Below are 22,785 nucleotides of genomic sequence, written 5' to 3'. Positions count from 1 at the left end.
TTATTATTATTATTGTTCGAAGACTTCAAAAATTCGTAAAATGACTGCCAGGGGTACACTAGCTTGTATAAGTAAAATAAGTCACTTCCGCTTTCAATTTTTTTAATCATCAAAGATTGGTTCTGCTAATTTCTCAGTTTTCGAGTTTGTTGGGCACCACTGCTTCATATTATGCCACAAAGCGTTGCAATAGTTTGTAGGCTTTTAATTTGAAAGCCTGAAAAAAATGAAGCAGTCATTTTATTTCTATATCCAAGTGATCTTTTTATAGGTTCTCATTCATACGAGGCCCCTTGTCACTCATATGAAACCGATATGAAAACTCTTGACACGAAAGATGAAATCTGACACAAAATGTATGTTTAAGCAAATTAAAATGCTAAATAATTAAGGCGATCTTTCGAGGCGAGAAGGTAATTTGAGTGGCGCACTGTTTGATCGAGTACCCATATTGTGAAAACCACAAAGAGACACGGGAAGGTAACAAGTCAGCCGGAGTGTTGTAATATACCACGGTAGACTGCCCTTGTCGTGTCTGTCAGAGACTCAACATTCATGTGAGTGCATGAATGAGGGCGTTCTCATTTAGGACGAGATGATGGATAACATTTTCCATGCAATAGATAGCCTACTGTAATAGGTGCAAATATTAAAAAGGAAATTAAAACACTTATTAGTTGCACCTTTGGGGTTTGGGCTGACTTGAACAGAGGTTCCAGTAACGTGACTGGGATTAGCTCTGACCTCACCATAACTGGTCCAACTTGACTGTATTGTTGATCACCCAGTAAGCCTAGGCTATATTTAATCAGTATATTTGTGTTTTACTAGGGAGGGGCAGGAGAGAAATCGGGGAAACTTGGGCCTTCACTATGTGCAGCATTATATACATTTCTACCTTTTAAATTTTGCAGTGATGGTAAATGGCATCATTCTTAGATAGCACTTTCCTACTCTCCTTGACACTCGTAGCGTTTTATACAACTTCAACCAAGCACTTTTTTGCTTTCTAACATTCCCACGCATTCATACTCCAGTGAACACATCTGAGAACAAAATGTTGGGATTCAGTAGCTCATTCAAGGATACTTAAGACCGGAGGAATCAAACTACCAACCTTCCCGAGCTACAGCCACCCCATGTGATATCATGGGAGGCATCTTTTTAGCATGGTGTGTTCCTATAGGACTGGTGTGGATCCGGGCTTCCTCTCCCCCCTAGGCTACTTTTAATGATCCCACATTTTAAAATGTGAATTTACTGAATAAAGTTTGTCATTTCATCTGCACTTTTTGTGGTCACACCTTGTTTTCAGGTCTGTGACAGATCATTAATTATTACACTATTCATAAAATTATAGTAGGGTGTATCTTGGGAATGTATCAGTCATTAAAGCGTAGGAGTCACTGGGCTTGTTTTATTCAGTACATTAGAATACAATAGGAACATGAAAACAGACTGCATATTGTTCCAGTTACACAGCTTTTATCATGCAAGATCTGTTCAGTTGAAACACACCCTTGTCAGCCTTTCACGACACATCTTGTCATGAAAGCCAAGTGACACAAATGCCCGTGGACCTGTGGATGAAAAAACAACATAGGAACCATGACTGAGTTTTCTAATGACTAATGCATTTTTAAAAGAAAAGAAAACACAGCACCCAGCTGTCACTGAACCACTAAAAGTTGCCTATCTTTGTTGCATCCTATAGCTTTATTGTGTATATTGTGTTACCTTAAAAGAGTATTCTGTTATTTTGTTAGCTTTTTTATACCACATACTTAGAATAAGTGTACTTTGGAAAGTTTTTTTTCTTAAGTAAGAAGGTCCAAGGATATATTAGTGATACATCATCTTGAATATCCAAATTTATTACATCTATAATTATAAGATCTGTTGGGCCATTGTCATCATTCAGCCTCTAAACATCAAAAACCCTCCATACACCAATGCAGATGCTTACCAAAGATGTCCTCTGCATGCCTATGTAGATATCCAATTCAAAATAACTTATGATTAATGTTCTAACCATCCATTCTCTTCCGCTTATCCTTTTCAGGGTCACGGGGAGACTGGAACCTACCTCAGCTACCATAGGGCGAGAGGCAGGGTACACCCTGGACAGGGCGCCAGTCTGTCACAGGTTTCACACCCACTTTCACAAGTATGGCAATTTAGAATGACCAATTAATCTAACCCCACTAACTAATTAGTGATTAATGATTCTATGAATAATTGTAATTCCTGATCAGTTTTATATAATATTAAAACAAACGTGCTTTTCTTTCAAAAACAGGGACTTTTAAGTGATGCTGAACATTTCAGCTGTCGTGTGTTTCCTACCTCCTTTTTAAATTGTTCTGCTCCCTCTGTCTCACCCAGCATTTTGCAACAGGACTCTGCAATTAGATAAAACATACATACAGTACCAATAGATTTTTTTTAGTGAAAATATAATGCAGTGGTTCTATGCTGTGGGGCAAAAAGTCACTCCAGGAGGCAAACCTGGCTGAGTGAATAAGATTTTTATAGAAAAAAAATAGAACAACAAAGTTTGCCGATGGCATCTTGCTGGCCTTTCCTTTGATAAAATTCAACCTGGATCAGTTTCTATTAATAACTAATAGAAAATATTGGGTGTAGGCATCGACTTTTTCTCTATTCTGAATTAGGGCATGGTAGAAAATATCTGAAAACCACTAAAACAACCCAGGTAACCAATGAATATTGTATCACCCAAACTATGAAAGATGACATTCTCACATAATATTTCTAGATTTACTGAAACATGAATTGAGAACGGAGAGAGCAAACCACATATTGTTGCTTGTGTACATTTGTGAGCCCAGAGACGTGGGGGGGGGGGGGGGGGGTGAAAAGTAAACTAGACATTAGCCAGAACATTTAATATCATTTTGCTTTTGTTTCCACAGTCGATAATCAAGATCCTTCTCTGTCGCCTGCCATTAGCGGTCAGTACTGATTTGCTACCAGTAGGTGGTGCCAAATTATTATGAATGCTGCAGTCCGTGAGTGCAGGGGTGAGCTGTGTGGATTACAGGCAGCAGATTGCAGTAGCAGCTTTTCAGTCTTTGGTTGTTCAAATGTGAAATGCATGTTGTCGCTTATACCATGACAACAACAACAATAACAAAAAATACACATTCACACCTAGTGTAGCTGCAGCAGCTCACACTTTTCTCCTTTTGCTACACCTGGCATTTCATATAACGAAAAAACTTCTTCCTCATTCCTGACAGTTTAACTGTGCAATGCGCTGTTTGTGCAGGCGAGTAAAACAAAAGGCACGTGTGTTTGTGGTTAGTCTTTTATTCTTTCAATCATCCCAGCAGTCATTTTATTTAGAAAAATCCTTCCCCATCCCCAACAGTCCAACCTCTTCTTCATATCAAGTAATCAACTTCCCTTTTGCCTCATCAGTAGTTTTTACTGGTCCCTTTAACCAAGCATTATTTACAAAGCTAACACACAAAAGGAGTCATCTCACAATTTATCAACTAGTTTGAATATCACATATTCATAAATTCAAATTGCCATTGAGACCAAATGTAATTCAGTGGGAATGAATAGCAAAAAAATGCTATTCACCAGTCATTTTACCAACAGTTTCACTGAATCTCTTGGTCCTTTGATCCCAGTAGAAACACTAATGTGGTCTTGAGTGGAAAAAAAAGAAGAAAAGAAAACCTAACAGGAGTGTTTTTGATGTAGTTTCAAGTACAGCTTACACACAAGACTCTTAAGAGAACTGGCACAGAGCTGCTCCCTTTAAGGATTCTTGTGACTAAACAAAAAACAGGCTCTAGTGAGTGTTGTTTGTAGTTTTATAGAATTGAAAAAGCTCTAAATAAATACGCTGGCACATTTCATTTCGGCACGCACGGGTTTGTGAGGGATGACAGGTTCTCAAAAGCAAAGTGACAGATGGGTTTAGAGGGTATTCTTAATTTAACACAACAGGGGAGAATAGATCACAACATCCGTGTCAACTCGATAAACCATCTGAGGCAAAATACACTTTAATAAATACTTCCAATCTCATTCAGAAGGTATTCTACCACGAAACTAGCTCCATAGACAAAAGCTAGAATTGAGAGGCAGTCTAGTATGACCACAGCTCCTTCCTCTCACATGATGGAGCACGTTAGGAAGCAGCGGGTTTGGGGCGAAACGCTGCCGACCTTACATTCCTAATCCATCGTTTTCCAGCAGCCTGTTTTTCACAATTTTTTTAAAAACAAATATGAGGACATAATAAAAATAATCAATATTAATTGCACTTTAAGGCATTATTCTATAGTGCATGGTGATTTTCCGATCATGTTTCCGATCAAGAAACTGGCTTTAATCTCTTTGAAGGCACTGCTTCGTGTGCTACACATCTCGCTGCTTTCAAGTTGTTGCAAAACCCCGAGACGGCAATGACACTTCAGGTGTGCTGTGTACTCCACTCTGGCTGTAGAGGCACTTGGATGAAAGCAACAACAACAAAAAAAGTCTTAAATTCAGCTGGTGTTCTTTAAAAAAAGACCTCACCTCTGTAGGTATTCACAAAGGTTTAAAAGCACTGGACTGGGTGAGTCATTGGCTTAAAGTGACTTTCTCCGACACCTCTTTTTTTTCTTTTTTCCCCCCCATTTCCATTCAGTGCAGACTTGAAAAGTAACAGAAATGGGAGCAGCGGGGGTCATACCTCCGCTACAGTATTTGCACTGTGGTCACGGAAGGCCACTTAAGGTTCCCTGCTACGATCTAGCTTCCTCCCACTACCACTCAAACTTCCACTGCTGGGTTTTGTCCCCTGGGACGCAGCGCCTCATCTGGGCATCCGTGCGGCCCGTCGTTGTGCGGTAGGCTGTCACGCACATGTCTGAGTGTGGATGATAGATGGTCCTGTCCTGAAAGGTTGGAAGTTGAAAGCGTGGAGTCAGTTTACAGGAAAATGTGAACCTGTGGCACACACATTCATGAATCCCTTACCTCTTTGAACTCCCAGATGAGACTGTGAGGTCTGACTTCCTCATCACGAGGGCAGTGCCTCATTCCGATGGAGGTCTGTCCTTCCAGTACTTCGGCACACAGCTCTGTCACAGAGTTGAAACGGATCTCCTTTTGAGATGTGTATTCAAAGTACTGGAGAGAGAAAGAGACAGTTATTTGGCCATTTTTTCTCCATTTACAGTTAAAATGTATTTCTCTGACACAAGCTTGTATTCACACATTTCTCTGAAAAGAAGCAGAGACTAAGAGATTAAAACTTTTCCTTCTTCTTTCTTCAGCTACATCTGTCTTTTGTTTAGAAAGCCAATTAGTGCAGTTTGGTATTTTTTTTCTTACCCACTAGGATTACAGGACGTTTTACTCTGCTGTTGCGCCACGGCTATAAATGCACTATATGATGCGTCGGCGAGTGTGTCGAGGGATCCCATGAGCAAAGACGGGGCCTTGGCCCTTTCAATCAAGCAGACATGAGCACAAACCCGACTCTTCCCCTCTGGTGTCATTTCAACAACCTGGTCCGGTGGGACAAAAGATGCAATGCTCCCTGTGCTACCCGTTAAGCGGAGGGTCAGGTAATCAATCTTTATACTTCCCCATCCTTTTCTTCACATCTCATACATCTTTCAGTTGCACTGGGGCCCCGTTATGGTCGTTTCTAATAAAAGACTTACTCGGGGTCCACTGTCTCTGGCTTCAAACTTATTTATCCAGGCTGTGCCATTCATTCTGCCCATGAGGCTCATGTATCTTTTAAATGGAACGTGGTTCTTATGTGGGCCAGGGAAAGGGGCAGGAGGGAGGTGGTGAAGGGCCCTCAGGTTTTTGTTTCACCGAGAAGCCATTCAAACATTGATTTTCAGTCACACATGGCGCTTTTTGTGACTGAGGACACCTGATGCGGTGCATCAATGGGGTAATCAGAGATAACAGCCAGGTTGAAGATCCACAGAAAGAAGTTCTGCCTATTGTCTGACTCCAACATTAAATATACATCCTCGCAGATAAATAATCTGGTACTTTCTAAACCAGCCGTTACTGGAATTGGGGGAAAAAAAAAAAAAAAAAAAAAAAGCACCTGTGATTCATGTGCACCTTTTTTTCCAGCTATGTGTGGATGCAATACCACATTCAGTTTTCCATTCATTACATTCAAGTCATGTTGGACACACCAGCAGAGAGTAATTTTCTGGTGTGAATCAACTGTGGCAGCTTGTTTTAGGGGTTAGCAGAAAGTCTTGACATTTCAAGATATATCTCCCACGGGGGCCACGAGAAGCTGTGGGATTGTGTCAAGAAAGAATAAACACTGAAATGCCTGACGTACCTGGTTGCCTCCTTGGCCGTGGCAGCCGAAAAGAGAAATCTGGGAACCTGTGGGACTGTGCTCTGGAGCGTTGTAGTCAAGGCACTCTGAATGTATTCCTGAGCTACGCACCTGGCAGGAAGAGAGCAGTAAATATTAATAACAAGTGAAATGCGGCACTGTTTATCGATTCCTGTGAGGACTCTTATTTTCTTGGATTTATTCTTTGCTGGCAGGTTAGACTTTAAGGCCACGTAGGATGCAACACCCCTGAAGATGGTGGATTCAGTCATCTGATTAAATCATTAAATGACGGTATATCACCAGGAAGCGAAAACAAATTGAACCTTTGCCATTTTGCTTATTTTCCACGTCAGTACACATATATATATAGTTTCATAAGAAAATGTAAATTTTTCTTTGTCTGAGTAATGCCGTTCTTTCAGGTTTTGTCACCGTGTACCTGTAGTGTGGGTGTGCATGCAAATTTTAGACAGTTCTGACAGCAGAACATTTGAGATTTTGGACGATGCCCTCGCTGTAGCATTTGACTTCACAGCTGTCACTGGGAAATGTGTGTCGACGTGGACAGGTGGTGGATTTTTGGACATTATAACTAAAGAAGAAATCTTTGAGGGAATTTTCTTTTTCGCTTCAGAAAAAAAACAGAGACATTGCTGTGGCTAAAATGTAATTGTTTTAAAATCCAACACTGAGCCAAGAGCAATTTTTCTGTAAAGCATTTTATAACAGGAGACTTCACCAGATGTCTGAATTAGAAAGGTCTTGAGCCCAGTCAAATGGATTTCAAAGCCTTCCCACTTTCAACGGAGTTTTCTCATATCACGTCTCACCCGAATACTTTTGTTTCACACTTGAATGATGAATGAAGACACAGCCGCATTGCTGTCTTTTATAAATCACAACAAGATCTGCCATCAGTCCAAAAACTAAATAATTAATCTTGCACTAACAGGATCAATAACAGAATTCAGACACAGCATCTGAAAAGGAGACACTTACAGCCCCATGCCAGCCCTCCCTGTCCTCGGGTACATGTAGTTCAGGATAGATGTTCTTCAGATACCACTCAAAGCTGTTGCATTTCAGCTTCTCCCTCAAAAGTAGCCGTTCTGAAATATTCCCATATTTCTCCTGTGAAGCAACCACACAATGCATGAGTCACTGCTGTGGGTGAAAAAGCTGGTTAGATTTAGGAGAGTTTAATTTAGGAGAATGTACATTTATGGACAGTATCGCTTTATTTATACATTGCAGCTACATTTTAATCATTAGAGCATGCACACTTTTCTTTAAATATACACTGTATGGACAAAACTACTGGGTCACTAACACATTACACCTACAGGAGCTACTGGAAACCATGCAATGAAGTTCCTTGTACAGTTTTTCTGTAGATGTTAATGCCAGAGGGTGTTTGGAGCTCAGCAGAGCATTATTTTTTAAGCAAATTTGGAGCATTTTTAGGCTTTATTAGCCTTACAGTACATGTCTGCTCAACCTTGTGAGTTAAACTGATTCTCAGGGCCCATTACTTTTGTACATACAATTTACATAAGATTTTTGACAACACAATTGATGGGTGTTTTTATAAAGGACACAGTTAGACTTTTAAAGCAAATATTTACATCCTGGATTTGAGAGGTGAATCCGGCTCCTGTAACTCCAAAAATCGAGTTCAAATAAGAATCTCAGGAAGCCAACTAGCAGGTTATTGCCAACAGTGCATGTTTTAAATAGCTGTGTTTGCTAAGGCGTGAAGTCTACCCTAGGAGTCTAGAGTTATTCCTTTGGCATGTTTGAGGATGGATTATAACAAGACCGCCTAACATGCACACACTAAACTAATTCAATCCTAAGATTTCTGATCTATTGAGTACTTTTTCTTTATGATCCTTACTGCATTGTGCTTTCAATCTCAAAATTAACAAGACAAAATATTTAAAATAAATGAACAAAAAAAAACAACATAAAACAATAATTCCTTATAAAAAAATACATTTATAACAGCTATTCTTTCTTTAGAAAAGTGTAAAGAAAAGTTGGAATATCAACATGATTAAATGTATTCAATGAAAATTATATAACTCATTAATCAAACTAGTCACACATCTATCGCTCTATAGCTGCATGACAAATTATGACAGCAACGTAATAGACTTGGAGCTGATGATCTTGGTCTGTGCTGTGTTCAATCTCCCCTGACCAGGTAATTTATTGTTTGATCAAAGATCCCTGACATTAATAATGCACTTTTTTCAGATAGTTGAAACTGAGATACATGAATCTTTAATGGTGCCCAATACTCAGAACCTGAGAGGCACAGCACTCACACCATACACACACATGTGAACAGCCTCAGTACCTCAATACACCTAACCCACTCAGTCAGATACTGATCTTATATCCACACCTACAGGGGGCAGTTAGATGAATCATCTAAATCTGACACCAAAAATAACTATCCAATTTACTGTCTACACATGGTGCTGGATAGTGTGACAACATATCAGTGCATGAAACATGCAAAGTGTCTTACCTTTCTGGCTGGAGGGTTCCTGTTGTAGAAGTGCTTTTTGTAAGAGTCCATCCAGACCTCTGCAGCTCGGACAGTATTCTGGAGGAAGTTGGGCCGCGCGTAAGGGGCTTTTTTAGGGAACACATGTCCCACGTGCGAGCAGGGATGAATCTCCAGGCTGCCCCCACACTGCCACACCTAAGGGTGGCAGATATGTAAGTAAGTAAAGTAAAATGTATTTTTAAAGCACCTTTCTAGATAACAACTGTGTCACAACAACAATCAAGAAATAAAAAAAAATACAAATATTAAAACAAACTCTTTAGTGGAGTCCACAGATCTCAAATGTTAATGTTACCTCATTTCAAGTGAAATTTCTTCAATATGTTAACGTGCTCACAACACGAGTAAAAAAACAAACACAATCACGTTTCCAGGATTGTGTTTGTCAGGAAAATTAAGGTCAAGTAGAAAGATGGCTGCTGAGCAGCCCAAGCACAAACATTGTGTAAACTGGGCTAAAAGTAAAGTGCGACGGAGCAAGTGTCCCTCTCACCTGATGCCTCTAATTGTTTTTATTTTGTAACGTATTTCTCTCTCATGCAAGTATCTTTATCTAGTACTTAAACCATAGATGGGTGTGAGATGTGTGCCCCACCAGTAACGCATGTTCTCAGTATTCATGGGTTATCACACCTATCTTCGAACTCAGCCTTACACACATGTCAGGCGACTGCATGCTTTGCATGCTTGTGTTACTTTTGTCTTTTCCCTAATTTATGTCTTCTCTGCCCTTCATCGTCCTGCCTGCGACCTGGAAATTAATCTCAGTGTGCCTTGTTGAAGGACGCCTCAATTCCTACAGGGAAGGAAGGAAGACAGACAAGAGAGGAGGGTTGCTGGAGGAGCTATAATCAAGAATGCACAAGTTTTTTCTTTGCTAGAGTATTTTTACCTTCAATGTATAAAAAAACCCACGCTACTCAGGTAGAATATGTAAACAATAGTAGGAAGAGGACACTTTTAAACAACCAGTCTTTTTTTATTCATACATTTCTTTCAGCGGATGATCAAACAGTCTGCCCTTCACTTCTTATGTGTGATTAAAATGAGCCATATTGCAAATTTAATCAAAAGTAGCCGGTAACATAAAACATCATGAACACTGTTACACCTGCAGTCATAAAAATGCAGCAGCGGTTGGGCTATAACAAAACAATTTACGACCCAGCTTTGCCACATCTTGGATTAAACTGACATTGAGTTAAAATGAGGCTCCAAGGCAAGGATGTCTCATATTGTTAAAACACCTGTTGCCTCAGCTCCTTGATCCTCGTGTCCTTTCCTCCTCACATCTTTAGTGGGAAGGATTAAGATGCAAGGAAAAGGAGTCGAGAATGTAAAATTTGAGTAATGGGAAACGGAAATACCTGTCCACAGGCAGACATATAAAGATTTATCAAAGGTGCCTGTGAAGGTTGTTTCCACTGCTGAAGATTTTTCCAAAACAACATTTTGCAAAAACTCACAAAGTAAAAACATTACCAGCTTCACCTCACTACTGGTAAACGATTATAGACCACATGGAGACCCTTCACATGTGGGACAGGGGAGGGTTGGGGGATTACTAACACTTGGGCCACCTATTTCCTGTACATTTGACCTAATGGACCTCAACCATCTTCAATCTCGGCCTTTGACACCTGTGTAAGTTTTTTCTTTTTTAGACTGCATCATCCACAATGGATCTTTTTCCCAGCAGCCATTATGACATGAAATCGTGGGCAAAGACAGCTGTTACTAATCGCCTTAATGAGGGCTCAACACTGAAACAGATCAGAACCGTCATGACTGCAGTAGTAACACCTGTGTTTGACTACTACTTTTTGTCAAATGGCTGCTGTGAAACAAGTCTATTGTGGTGTGTTTTGACAATAACACTGTGCACAGTTTTGTATCAAATATTACCAAAATGGTGATTCAGCTTCTTAACATTATTTTTAAGTCCTTATATTATAGGAACAGCTTGAGAGAGACAGGTCATGGGGAAAAAACAGAGGTGGTGGTAAGCCGCACAGTTGCTGCTGTTAGTTGGTGTAAGGTTGGTGCACTGGGCATGTGCTGTATCTGTAAGCTGTTGGTCGCCACATGATTCTGTTTAACTTTATGTGTATCGGTCCACCTTGTCTTTGATTTGATTTTTTATTGATTAGCATTCAAATATCTCAGTGAAAACAGAACAAAGATCTACCACAAAGCAAGAAAGCATGAGACAACGCTAATCAAAAGGTATTGTCTTGATGTTCCTTTTAAACAAAGATTACAAAACAAGATCTACTACAGGGATTATCTGAATGAAGAAACTGTGCTTTATCAATCTTACCACAAAGGTTCAACACATACTTTTGTGAGTCATACAGCTGCATTTATACTAGAACCTACACAGACAATATCTTTTTACCTTACATTAATGGCTGGATCGTTCACCATTGATCGAACAAAAGATTAACATCCTTAAAGAAATGGTCTGGTATTGATTTAGTGCTTTTCTACACAAGTCTTATTTACATTTACCCACACATTCACCTAAGTGCTTTTTTAATTCCCACACTCGCACTCCGCATTGGGGTTCAGTTTCTTACCTAAAGATAATTTGACATGCAGGTTGGAGGTGCCAGAGATCAAAATACTGACCTTGTGATTAGTAAATGATCCACTCTACCGCCTCCTACACAAGGCAAAGCCATTATCATATGTCCATAGGCAAACAGCTAATGCAAGACAGTCCTTTCCATCTTAATTCAGAAAGCATTTTACGCCGCACCACTATTTTTCAGCACTCCAAAAAAAAGAGACCTAGAAACCAATTCACTAAACATAAATTATGTATGGGAAAAAGTCCCGGTGAGAGGCATTTTTGTTTCCACATGCATAACATATCACTCAGCTGAACAGCCCATTCTTCTTCACAATGCAGACAAATACACACTATAAATCATACACACACAATTTACATTCCTAATCTTGCATGCTCCTGCTTAAAATCTGTGCCAGCTTGATTGACGCCAGCAAGTGAAAAGTGACACCAACATCACAACAAGGTATCAGCCAATATAAGGCTGCAGTTTCACATACCCTGACTGACTGTGATCTGACACTGACTCACGCCAACTACGCACCAGCGGGCACAGGATAAACATTTTCCAACTAAATTTAATGATCTTTCTCTCTGCTCTCTATCGCAGTAAAAAAAGCTGAGTAAAGATATGGTTTGTCTGGATCTGGTAACAAAGCAACTCAGATTAGTGAGTCTTTCGCAAAATGTTTTAAAAGAACCACTCAGGTCTAATATCGATTAAGTGGCCCTGTGGGGGCTAAGCAGACACTTCACTGTGATTCTGAGTGATGGAAAATTAACTCACCCTGAAAGAGAGCTCCAGGTTTTCTCCTCCCCACACATCCATGCCCATGTCATACGTGCCCAGATACTCAAAGTAGGCCTTGCTAACAGCAAATAATCCCCCAGCCATAGTAGGAGACCTGTGAGAATACAAGAAAAACAAGATCATTTTTATCATGGCCATGTTCAATCCCGTTACACAGAAAAACTCAGCGATTCCCTCTGCGCAAGTAGTTGACGATAGTGGGGAGAAAAAAAAAAAAACTTCCTTCAACAGGAAGAAATGTCTGGCTGAAACAGGCTTAAGGAGGGCAGCCATTTACCTTGAGCAGTTGGGGTGAAACAAAAATTACAGAAAGGGACAGAAAAAAAGATGACAGGGAGAAAAATAACACAAATTATGGAACAGAAGATACAACGTTACTGAACTGTAACAGTGTCATACAAGTGAACATCGGTATGTAACCTTTCACTCAATGAATCCAATCAGTTCCAACCAAATCCATGCATATTTGCAGAGACTGACATATGGATGGTTTAGGGTTTCCTAGCAAACTATAAGGTTCAAAACACCTTAAAAGTGGAGCTAGTGCCAGTCTCTGAATTAAATAGGGAGCTGGTTCCCCAGGAAAGAGGTTTATAGTCGAAGGCTCTAAGAACCACAAGTGAACCTGCCCTCTGGCAGCAGAGTGCTCTACTGGGATAAAACGGTACCACTGTCCTTAAGATATGGTGGGGTTTGGGTTCATTAAAGGCTTTATGTGTGAGGAGTATACCAATGAGGAAGCCAATGACATTAAGATAATTTGGGAGATATATCATTTCTTATGCTTTATTCTGATTATCTGAAAGCTTATAAGAGAACTGCTGCGACATCTTGATATTAACAAGTGTAAATAGTCCAGCTTAGAAGTTAAAAAAAGCTATAATTAAGTCCATACGTTTCTGGATAATGACAGGACTTTTGTAATTTTTGTAATTGCAGACTTTTAACTTTTATTCAACTGTTTTAGCAAAACCAACTACATTAACTGTTTAGGAAATTGTGCACATAAGACAAACTGGAAACTGATGAATACAAACTAAACTGTCCTGGTGAGGCTAATTTAATATCAGTGTTTTTTTACCTGTATTAAAATGTTGTGTCAGTGGTGTCAAATGCAGCAAAGAGATGGGAGGACGAGAATATAGACAAGTTGATTAACTGAGGCTATGAGAAAATGATAAGGTAGCAGGAAGCATAATGGATTTCCCAGTGTTTTAAAGATCAATCACACAGTGAGGATTTCTCCTGACTCAAAATGGGCATTTGGGGAATGACTATGAATACAAACACTACTGGTCTCAATACAGTTAAAACAGTCTCTGTTACCTCACTTAACAGTGGTCTATCTAGTTTCATATTACTCTGGCCATTCAGTGTTGCATGTTAATCTTGAGTAAATGAAATCCTCCTTTAAAAAAAACAGCCACGATGCTTTTTCTTTGGGGGATCTCTTCACTGACATGTGTCAAGCTGATAAAGTGATATCTCATGACAGTAGGCCTTGGAAAGTACCATACTGTTACCTGATGGGGTCGATGCGAGACTTGCGCCTCTTGCGTTCCATTTCAGGGACAGAGTGCCACTGAAAGGTGAGTCTCCAGTCAAATCCTCCGATCATTGGCTCATCTGTTTGCATGTAAAACTCAAACGTGTTCCAGTCGATGGTGTCGATCACAGGGCACACGATGGTACTCGCATTCTCAGAAATCCTAAGAGACCATAACAGGCAGAAAGGAGGGTGGCAGGAAAAAATGAAAAGAAGGGGGGAAGAAAAGTTGATTCAATGTGAGTCTTAAAGCTTAAAAACAATTTCTTCCTTTTTCGGATAAGGTTGTTAAAAATGTATTTAGGCACCTTTCCAACAGAGGCTCAATCCAGCCAGGAACACACTCACAGTGGCAGTCAAGAAATGTCAGCACGTCACCGGTGGCATAGGTGGCGCCAATGAGACGTGCACGAACCAGCCCCTCCCTTTTGTTGGTGCGGATAAGACGCACACGTTGCAGATCACTGATGTAGTCGGCTAGCTTGGATTTCAGGTAGCCTATTTTTGTAATGCAAACACAAAGAAATCATGATATCAAATGATTTAGTATTAAAACAAGTGGACAGACACACAGGTACTTCTATATTTATGGATTATGAAGTGAAATGTTCATCAGCTCTTGACACAAAACAATCATCTTGTCACCAACTTATTACTCCTTCATTTGTGTTTTATTGGCTGCTCACCATGCGTCATTACCTACAGAACTGCATACTAGTCCCTGATGATTTGGGAAATACCAGCACCCTGTTTTATTGCACATTTATCATGTTTATTGAGGCAACGCTGGTATCAAAAATAGTAGTAGGTGATTCATGCAGTTTTAAACACACGTCAACACTAAAACTTGATACGCTAGATCCGGTTTAGCCAGCTTTAAAGGGGAAAGCTGTCACTCCTCCAGCAGCCAGCTGTCTGGTTTAGGAGTGGCATGTCTAACATTCCAATTGGTCAGAGTGGCTGGAGGAAAGGAAATGATGTCACTGCAACTCAGTGCTCACTGAGGTCATCTTTATGGTGTAATGTCTCTGATCCGCACAGACTAGACTTGCTGTGACCAAATACTAATTCCATTAAGACAGACAGACATCAAGCACCTCCTATATCCAGTTTCTGAGGTGTAGTAGTATCATTCTTAGAGTCAGCACAAGTCAGCAGACGATCCATTTACTGATGAAAACTGCAAGATGTGACTGAAAGCACCCCAAAAGCCAGGGGGCAGATGCAGAGTGTAGACTGTTTTGCTACTGTTGTGCTGTTCCTGAGGTCCAAACGTTCCTGCTTAAGTTCCTGACTTGCTTACAAAGATGCTGGCTAAAGATTTATATTGCTTTGTTCTTAAATGACAAAATAACAAAATTTACTGGAAACAAACTCACACAATCACAATTTTAAACACAACTTTTTTTAAAAAAAATTTAATTACCTGGCCAAGTTTTAAATTTCTTATCCTTCCTGAGCAGATTTATCTGCTCTGGGAATATTTTCAGGACAGGAAATGTGTCAGGACTTGTTTCAGGACTGTTTTTTTTCTAATTGCTCTATTCAAAGGCATTCACTATTCATCCCACTATAGACAGCATCTTTATTTCTATATATAGCAGGCTCCTTCTTGAATCGTCTTTTGTACTTTGTCACTGTGCCAAAATCAAAGCGGCACGCAAATGAGGTTTGGTTCAACTGGTTTACTAAACTAGGCCGAGGCTGTCAGTCATCTTTGTTGCACAGCTCGTATGACAACATTTTACTTGTACAGAGACAAAATTACACACGCTTACAAACCTCGGTCACTGAAGTCATCGACGAGGATGATCTCTTTCAAGAGGACGGCAGGCGTGGTTTCCAGCACGCTGTGAATGGTCCTCAGCAGGGTGGACCAGGCCTCGTTGTAGAAGGCTATGATCACAGAGGTGGTAGGTAAATGTCGGTAGTCAAACTTCTTACTTCGGCATCTGAGGCATGCAAGTGTGTTTGTGTGGGTGGAGGGAGAGACAGAGTTGACACAAGCTTTAGTTTACTGTATTTTCATGGAGACACAAGAGCACTGTAAATGAACTCATACAAGCATGAAATTATTTTTCATATGGCCAGAGCAGGCTCAGCGACAAGTGTGGCAGGAGGAGGCTTCTGGTCCTAATCCAGATGGCACTCATTAAAACAATAAAGAGAAGCAGAAATATGGATGGGGGTAGGGAGCGTATTACACCAATGAGCAACATACCACAGCAGCGCTCTGGGAGAGATGACGGGGGGGGGGGTGAAAAAAAAGAAAGAAAAAATTGGGACCAAACAGAAAGCGAGGAGAAATAGTGAAAAATCAAAAGCTGGAAACTGGAGAAAGAGAGAGCAAAATATGACACAGAAAGTCAGGAGAAACACAAAAAACAAAAATGGTGAAATGTTTCTGTAAGCTCAAGACTGTGAAAGCACAAAATTGGCACAGATTTTTAGCAATTTTGTAGCCAGAGTTCCAATTTACAAATATGACATTGCTGGAAGTGAGTTGGACACAACAAATCAAATGAGCTACTTCGCCCTCCCCTCAGAAGCACTGTGTTTATAGTGCTGCAGTTTCATCTCAAGAGAGCCTAAAGCTAATCCGCTAAAAAAAAAAAAAAAAAAACACCTGCTGGAGGAAACGGGAAAATAGTAATGGACTAGGTGCAGAACTACAACAAACATATACACCACTTCAAAATGAATAAACCTGGGAGGACATGACCCATTTGCTTACAGATTTACAAGCCCTAAAGCCAAACAAAAAGACTAGCGCATCTGGAGCAGTCTGACAAGAAGAATGAGAATTTACTGTTCTCAGATCTTACTGAGTGTAATAACAGCCAGTCGTGGCCATAATTTAGTCCTACGGCATGTTATCTGACAAGCAGCGGAAGTATATCAGCTGACATAACAACAAAACAAGTGCATAAATATATAATATGTTCATACAGAAAACACCCAGAGCACTGCTGCATCCTGTGTCACATCTGCACTCGTCAAATGTCCCTCTGCCACTGCTAGGCCCACATCACCCATCGTTACAAGGAGTTACTTTCAGCCACTGAGACATTTTCCTCCACCCAGCGAGAGCATCTTTGTGTGTATGTGTCCCAGTGGTGACAAGGGTTACTCCAGTTACACCTAGGTGACCCATGAGACTCATTTTTCCAGCTCCAGTTTAAATAACATTTAGCTTGGGGTGTTCAATGAGCATAAATAGAACAATTGTATTTAGCTGTGATTGCAAATTTGATGCTAGAAATAATCTATAATGCTTTACAAATATACTCCAGGGCATTTGAAACAAACACACGGCCTTTACACAATCGAATGACGGTTCTCGCCAAGTTGATGCTGATGCAACATCTGGGTTTCATTAGCATGAGAGGCAGTAAGCGAAGAGACAAAAGGCCAAAGGGCCGAAGGAGAAACTGCTAATAAAAGACATCACACGGTGTATTTCAGCTGCTGACAACAACCGAGGATGAAATGAATCAATTCAGCCAAAAAGCCTCTTACAACAACTTCACCAAGCCCTGCACTGGATCACACGAGCCTTCATGCTTGTCTCTAACTGTCAGTGAAAACGTGATTCCAGTAAAGAGTTCAACTTAATCTCTACTGAGTCATTTGTAACCGTTGTAGCACTGAAGATGCTCCGGGCAATATTCAAGGCCTCGCGTATTAGCAAGGAAAATAGAAAGCATTAAAAAAAAAACAATTTAAGTGAGTTTTCTTTCGACTGGTTGTCAGATGCCATCACTCAGTAAGTAACTAATGGATTATTCTTGTTTTTTCTGTACTCACTCTTTCATCCTGTGGTCCTGGATGTGCCGATGGAGGGAGATCTTGTCGCTGACATAAATATTGATGGCGTAGTGCTCCACACTGTCCTGCTCCTGCTTCTTTTCTTCAGGGCTCAGGTTGAGGTGTGTGGTCCGGCCCCACTCCCCTGGTGCATTGTTGTCTGGTGGTGGTTTAATGTACAGAGGCCTAGCCAGCTGCTCATCATTCCCACTCTCCTCTGAGACCAGCTGTCGTTCCTTAAGATTTTGGTCTTTAACCTCATCCTCCACAGAGGAAGAGAAAGGGAAAGAGGAGCGCTCCAACAGCAGATAGCCAAGCCACAGCACCCACAGGAGGAAACCAGCCTTGGCCAGCAAGCCCAGCTTTCGAGAAACACGCCCCCTCATGACAGGAACCACCAAGGAAGGACAGTGACAGGCTGAGCTTCAGGGTGCCCTTACAGGACACAAGCCTCTGGAGGAAAGAAAGAAATAGACAAAAGTTTATAATCACACACATTTTATGTCACATTTTAAAGCAAACCACAAAAGGAGGCGGCTGAGAAACACCGCTGACAGGAGCAGACTATCGGAACTCATCTCAACAAAGCTCTCCCATTAGATAAGGCTTAATCAAGTAAGAACCCAAGTTCTTAATCTAAACGCTTACATCCACGAAAGATCGTATCTGCCTCTAAATGCACAAGTGCCCTGAGGACATCGCTCCCATTGACCAGACCAGCGGTAATCAACACCGACATCATAAATATGCTTGCATGCTCAGGGCCACATTAAGATGCTCATTAAATACAAATTGCAAAGATGGAAGAGGCTAAATTATGGCTCACACGGCAATGTGCTGAATAAATTAAGTCTGTGATGCACTCCAACGAGAGATATGTCAGCCTGATAAAATTAATTAAAACTGAGCTGTTTTATTCCCAGTGAATCGCACTGAGTCTTACCAGAAATGTTTCTCACATCTGTGCCTCATATACAGTCAGATTTTTTTCCCCTAAATCCAAAAGTTATATCAAGTCTTTTAAACTTTCACCTTTTATAATTTTCCTTCCTTTTCATTTTTGAATACCCTAAACATATATGACACATATTTGCAGCAAAGCAGAAAACACATACTTAAAGACATTGGTCAAACAGCCAGGTTTAAGCATGCCTTTTGTTTAGATTTGGGTTTAATTCATTGTTAACTAGGAAACCTTTTAAAAGACTTGATTTTTTAAGAACTTGGTCTTTTGAAGGATTTCTCATTTTAAGACTTGTGTTCTCTTCTACTCAGCCAAATTCAAGGCTGATTGGAAGAAACCTTAAAAAACATAAAAAAACAAACAAACAATTGGAATAGGAAAAAAATGTTATTTTTTGGCTTTATTGAAAAACAGGATTTGCCCGGGTTTATTGGTACATAAAGACAGCAGTTTTGACATTTGCATTGGCTTAGCCTGCCAAAAGCTACAAGAAGCCTGTGGTAAAAACAGACCACTTAGCTATGTTGACACTGATCTGGATGTAATCACATAATTGTGTTGCATTAATATTAGAGCAGGGTGCCATTTGCCGTAGTGCCAGCTAATGTCAGACAGGCTTAGTGGCAATAATGATTCACACACACACATACATACACAGTCCCACACACCACAGCAGGGCTTCTCCCTCCTCACAGAACAGGCTAATGATGGTTATTTCCAACTTTTACCAGAAGAAAAATGCAAATTATGAGAAAAGCTTGGCTTAAAATGGCCTTTGAGGAAATGCTTTAAAAGCAAATAGAAAAATCAAAGAGTGCACGCATCCGCAGTGCAGAGTAAAAAAGAAACTCAATTGCCAATGGGAGTCCTTCAAGGCAGCAGCGCAGCCTTTTCACTCCAGTCTGGGCTGTGGCCAGAGAACTCTGGACTCCTGAGGTTTCAAAATGGAGACGCCTGCAAACAAAACCCCCTTTTATTAGCAGTCCATCACACCTTCCACTCTCTCTGAATCTGATAGCCTTACCCAGGGCAGCTGCTTGGATCAAGCAGGATGGGGGCAGAGGGCTAAGATGCAACGTTAATCCTGACCTGCTTTTTGGTCATGAAACAAAAACACACAAAAAGAAGGGAGACGAGGGATAACATTGGTTTCCTGGGGTGCATTTTCTGCTGCATGTCCCACCCAGAGAGCAGTGAAAGGATGGGTCAATAGCTGATAAAATAAGACTCTATGTTAGAGTCACTTAAAATTCTGATGTCATGAAGCCCCGACTTCTCTCCACGGTCAGCCTGGAATGAACACTATGTACTGCATACATTGCACGCTTCATTTCCTTGTCAACCAGTCCAGAAACGACAAATAGCTGTAAATGGTGTAATATCCAAGAGGCACTAGCTGAACAGGTTACACAAACAATGCTTGACAAAGCACAGCAACTCTTCCCCACCAACCAACTGGCTCTATTTCATTTTAAGAAGACAGGGATCACTGACTCATCGGAGCAACACAAGCAGCTCTCAGCTGCACTCTGTGTATATGGTACTGACAGAAAGGAGCCTGGGTGGGATGAGTGATGATGGCAGGCTTAATTTAACAGTTGTCTCTGACACACAAACAAACCCAAACACACTTGAAACACACTTTAAAACAACGCTCCCCCCCCCTCGCTTTATTAAAGCTGAGAGGTGCTCCAAATGAAAGCAAAAGTAAATCTCGAGTAAACCCCTAACACTGCCATCTCTCTCCCTACGGCCTAGCTGATGATCAAACTTTTATCTTAATTTGTATTTATGAGGAAAGGGGAGCTTTGAGGAAAAGAGAAATAGCAGTGGAGAGAGCGCCTGTCTCGAAAGCTGCAGTCGTAACACGCAAGTTCAGCAACAGGTCTCCGGATCTGTCAAACTAAATCAGTGTTTGGCTCCTAACTAGTCGTACAGTCAGCAGAGAGAGCAAAAGCCTCCGCTGACCCCCCTGGATGAAGGTCGCATTAAACACACGCATAGCACAGCAGCAGCAGCGCGCGCGCGTGTGTGTATGTGAATGTTTGTGTGGGAAGAATAACCTCAACTTTCTACAAAGCCTCCACTTGAATTAGCAGCTACTAGAGGCTAAATGACAACCTCTTCCTACTTTCAAAGAAAGTCCACATTAGTCGTGGTGCCAAAGTTTTTTAAGTTTAATTACTGCTAAACGAGTGAGGAGCGCAAATAGATTTTATCGACATCGTCAACAGACAAACTGTACTTTGAACTTGACGACACATTGTAGCTGGGAGAGCATTTCTGTGAAGAAAGACGAGGTTAGCTTGTGTTGAGTTTACCTTCGCAACAAGTTACATGTCTCGGAGTTACTTCGAAAGGGTTGAGGCCGTTGTCTGTCAGCCTGGCTGCGGTCTTCTCACACTCAAACCTCTGGCTTGCAGATGTCAGCATACCCACATCCTTTCTTCCACACTGGGTTTCTGACCTCTGTCAAGACAAACTGAAAAACCACAGCGGTTCCGCCGTAACCTTTCAAAATAAAAGTCCAACAATGACAGGAGTTTAACAATAAGTATACATAGGTATAAAACATTAAAAAAACATCTTTATATGTACAGAAGTATATGTTTATATATGGTATCATTAACCATTAATGTACGTTACATAAACGTCAATGTGTATTTTTTTCAATAACCTAAATTATTCAATGAATAACACACGTAATTGTTCGTTTAAGCTATACGGTACCCCATGGTTTGTACTTATGTATGTTGTCTACAATAGGTTTTTACGTCTTGACATTTCGTCATGTTAACTTCCTCATACAAAAACGCGGGGGGTGGGGTGGGGTTGTAGTTGGTACTTCCGGTGTTGTTAGCAACGTCTCCAGTTAAATTGACGAAGTACTTCATGCTAGCCTGTTAGCTATTCATTTGGCTCTGTCTACAACTGAAACCCCACAGGTTTTTAATAACTTTAAACTTTGTATGTGACTGTCTTTGTATGTAACTTTGGAGTGATGACTATAAACTTTATATCCTGACTCTGTACAATGTGAAAACAATCTGACGTGAGTTTGTCTAAACTTTAATTTGTGCAAAAACTCCGATACCTTTCGAGATAAACACTCGACCTGCACTTGAAAACAATGATCTGAAGCGCTTCGTCATTTTACCATGACTTTATAGAACCCAAAATGTTTGACTCATGCGTCGCTGCTTTCTAAAAACAGTCATTTTACAAAACGATACACCCACTTAGAAACTCCTGCCACGTTTGTAGTACGTTTATGAGCTGATAACATCATCTGAATGAATGAACCTTCTATCCAGATGTAAAGAGTGTCACTGTTTGCATATCATGAAGACATAGCAGACATAATGCAAGAGAAAAAAAAATAACATGCGCTGGTGTTTTACCACAGCAGCAACTGCAACTTTTAATCTTCTTTAAAGAGTTCATTGAATTTAATAGCAGGCTTACAGGTTTGTAATTTTGATGCAACGAGAATTGCATGGAGATCAAAAACTCCAAAGCATGCAGTAAAGTCTGTTCAGTGTATTGATGTCAGGATACATGAGGCAAAAAGACTGTAGGCATTGCTTTTTGGTTTGATCGTGATGCCATGTAGTGTCTGACCCCCCAAAAGAGCAAATGAGAACCCACTGTGATGTTCACAGGAATGCCGAAAGGATCTATGCGCCCCACTGTACAAAGGGACTGTGTAATCCACACAGACACATGCACCAACAGCCCTTCCCTCTGTGCTCTCGCTATTATGAGCTTGGTTTGTTTTCTCATAGTTCCTGGTTCCTGCTCAGGCTGGACCACACTTGCCTAGAGTGTGCAAAGCGCTAGTGCAGCCTGTTTTTTAGGCAGACACCTGCACGGCTTGGTAACTTGCCAATATCCTTTATTCCTCTCGCTCTTTACTTTTCCTTTCCGTCTCCCCATTTGAAACCAATTGACACCTCTCTCTGTGAGGGTGATGTGCCCTCATCCGGAACTGAAAAGGGTCCCATTTCCCTGATAGGGATCTCGGGCTTTCACAGCTACAAGGAGGGCTGTTGTACAGGTCTTTCCTCCATTCAAGCTGTCATTTAGTTCACATATGCAACGTGCCCCATTTCCTCTTCATTCTCAAGTTAGTGGCAAAAGTGATTTAATCAGTGC

The 22,785-nt window shown here is 40.8% G+C and overlaps 1 protein-coding gene across 1 annotated transcript; it reads right to left on the bottom strand.

Moving 5' to 3' along the window:
- Positions 1–3,317: 3,317 nt before the first annotated feature.
- poc1bl (POC1 centriolar protein homolog B (Chlamydomonas), like) lies at positions 3,318–21,114 on the bottom strand. Its single transcript, XM_040021011.1, has 11 exons — positions 20,952–21,114; positions 17,667–18,119; positions 15,642–15,811; positions 14,168–14,357; positions 13,837–14,022; positions 12,290–12,407; positions 8,889–9,065; positions 7,352–7,483; positions 6,350–6,460; positions 5,005–5,157; positions 3,318–4,922 (listed from the first exon to the last, which is right to left on the bottom strand). The coding sequence occupies exons 2-11, from the start codon at positions 18,050–18,052 to the stop codon at positions 4,791–4,793; spliced, it is 1,755 nt and encodes a 584-aa protein (XP_039876945.1). The 5' UTR covers positions 18,053–18,119; positions 20,952–21,114; the 3' UTR covers positions 3,318–4,790.
- Positions 21,115–22,785: the final 1,671 nt, after the last annotated feature.

Source organism: Simochromis diagramma, unplaced genomic scaffold (genome assembly GCF_900408965.1).
Source record: "Simochromis diagramma unplaced genomic scaffold, fSimDia1.1 OVJJ01000753.1, whole genome shotgun sequence".
Taxonomy (NCBI): Eukaryota; Metazoa; Chordata; class Actinopteri; order Cichliformes; family Cichlidae; genus Simochromis; species Simochromis diagramma.
This window is presented reverse-complemented; position numbering and strand designations above follow the sequence as displayed.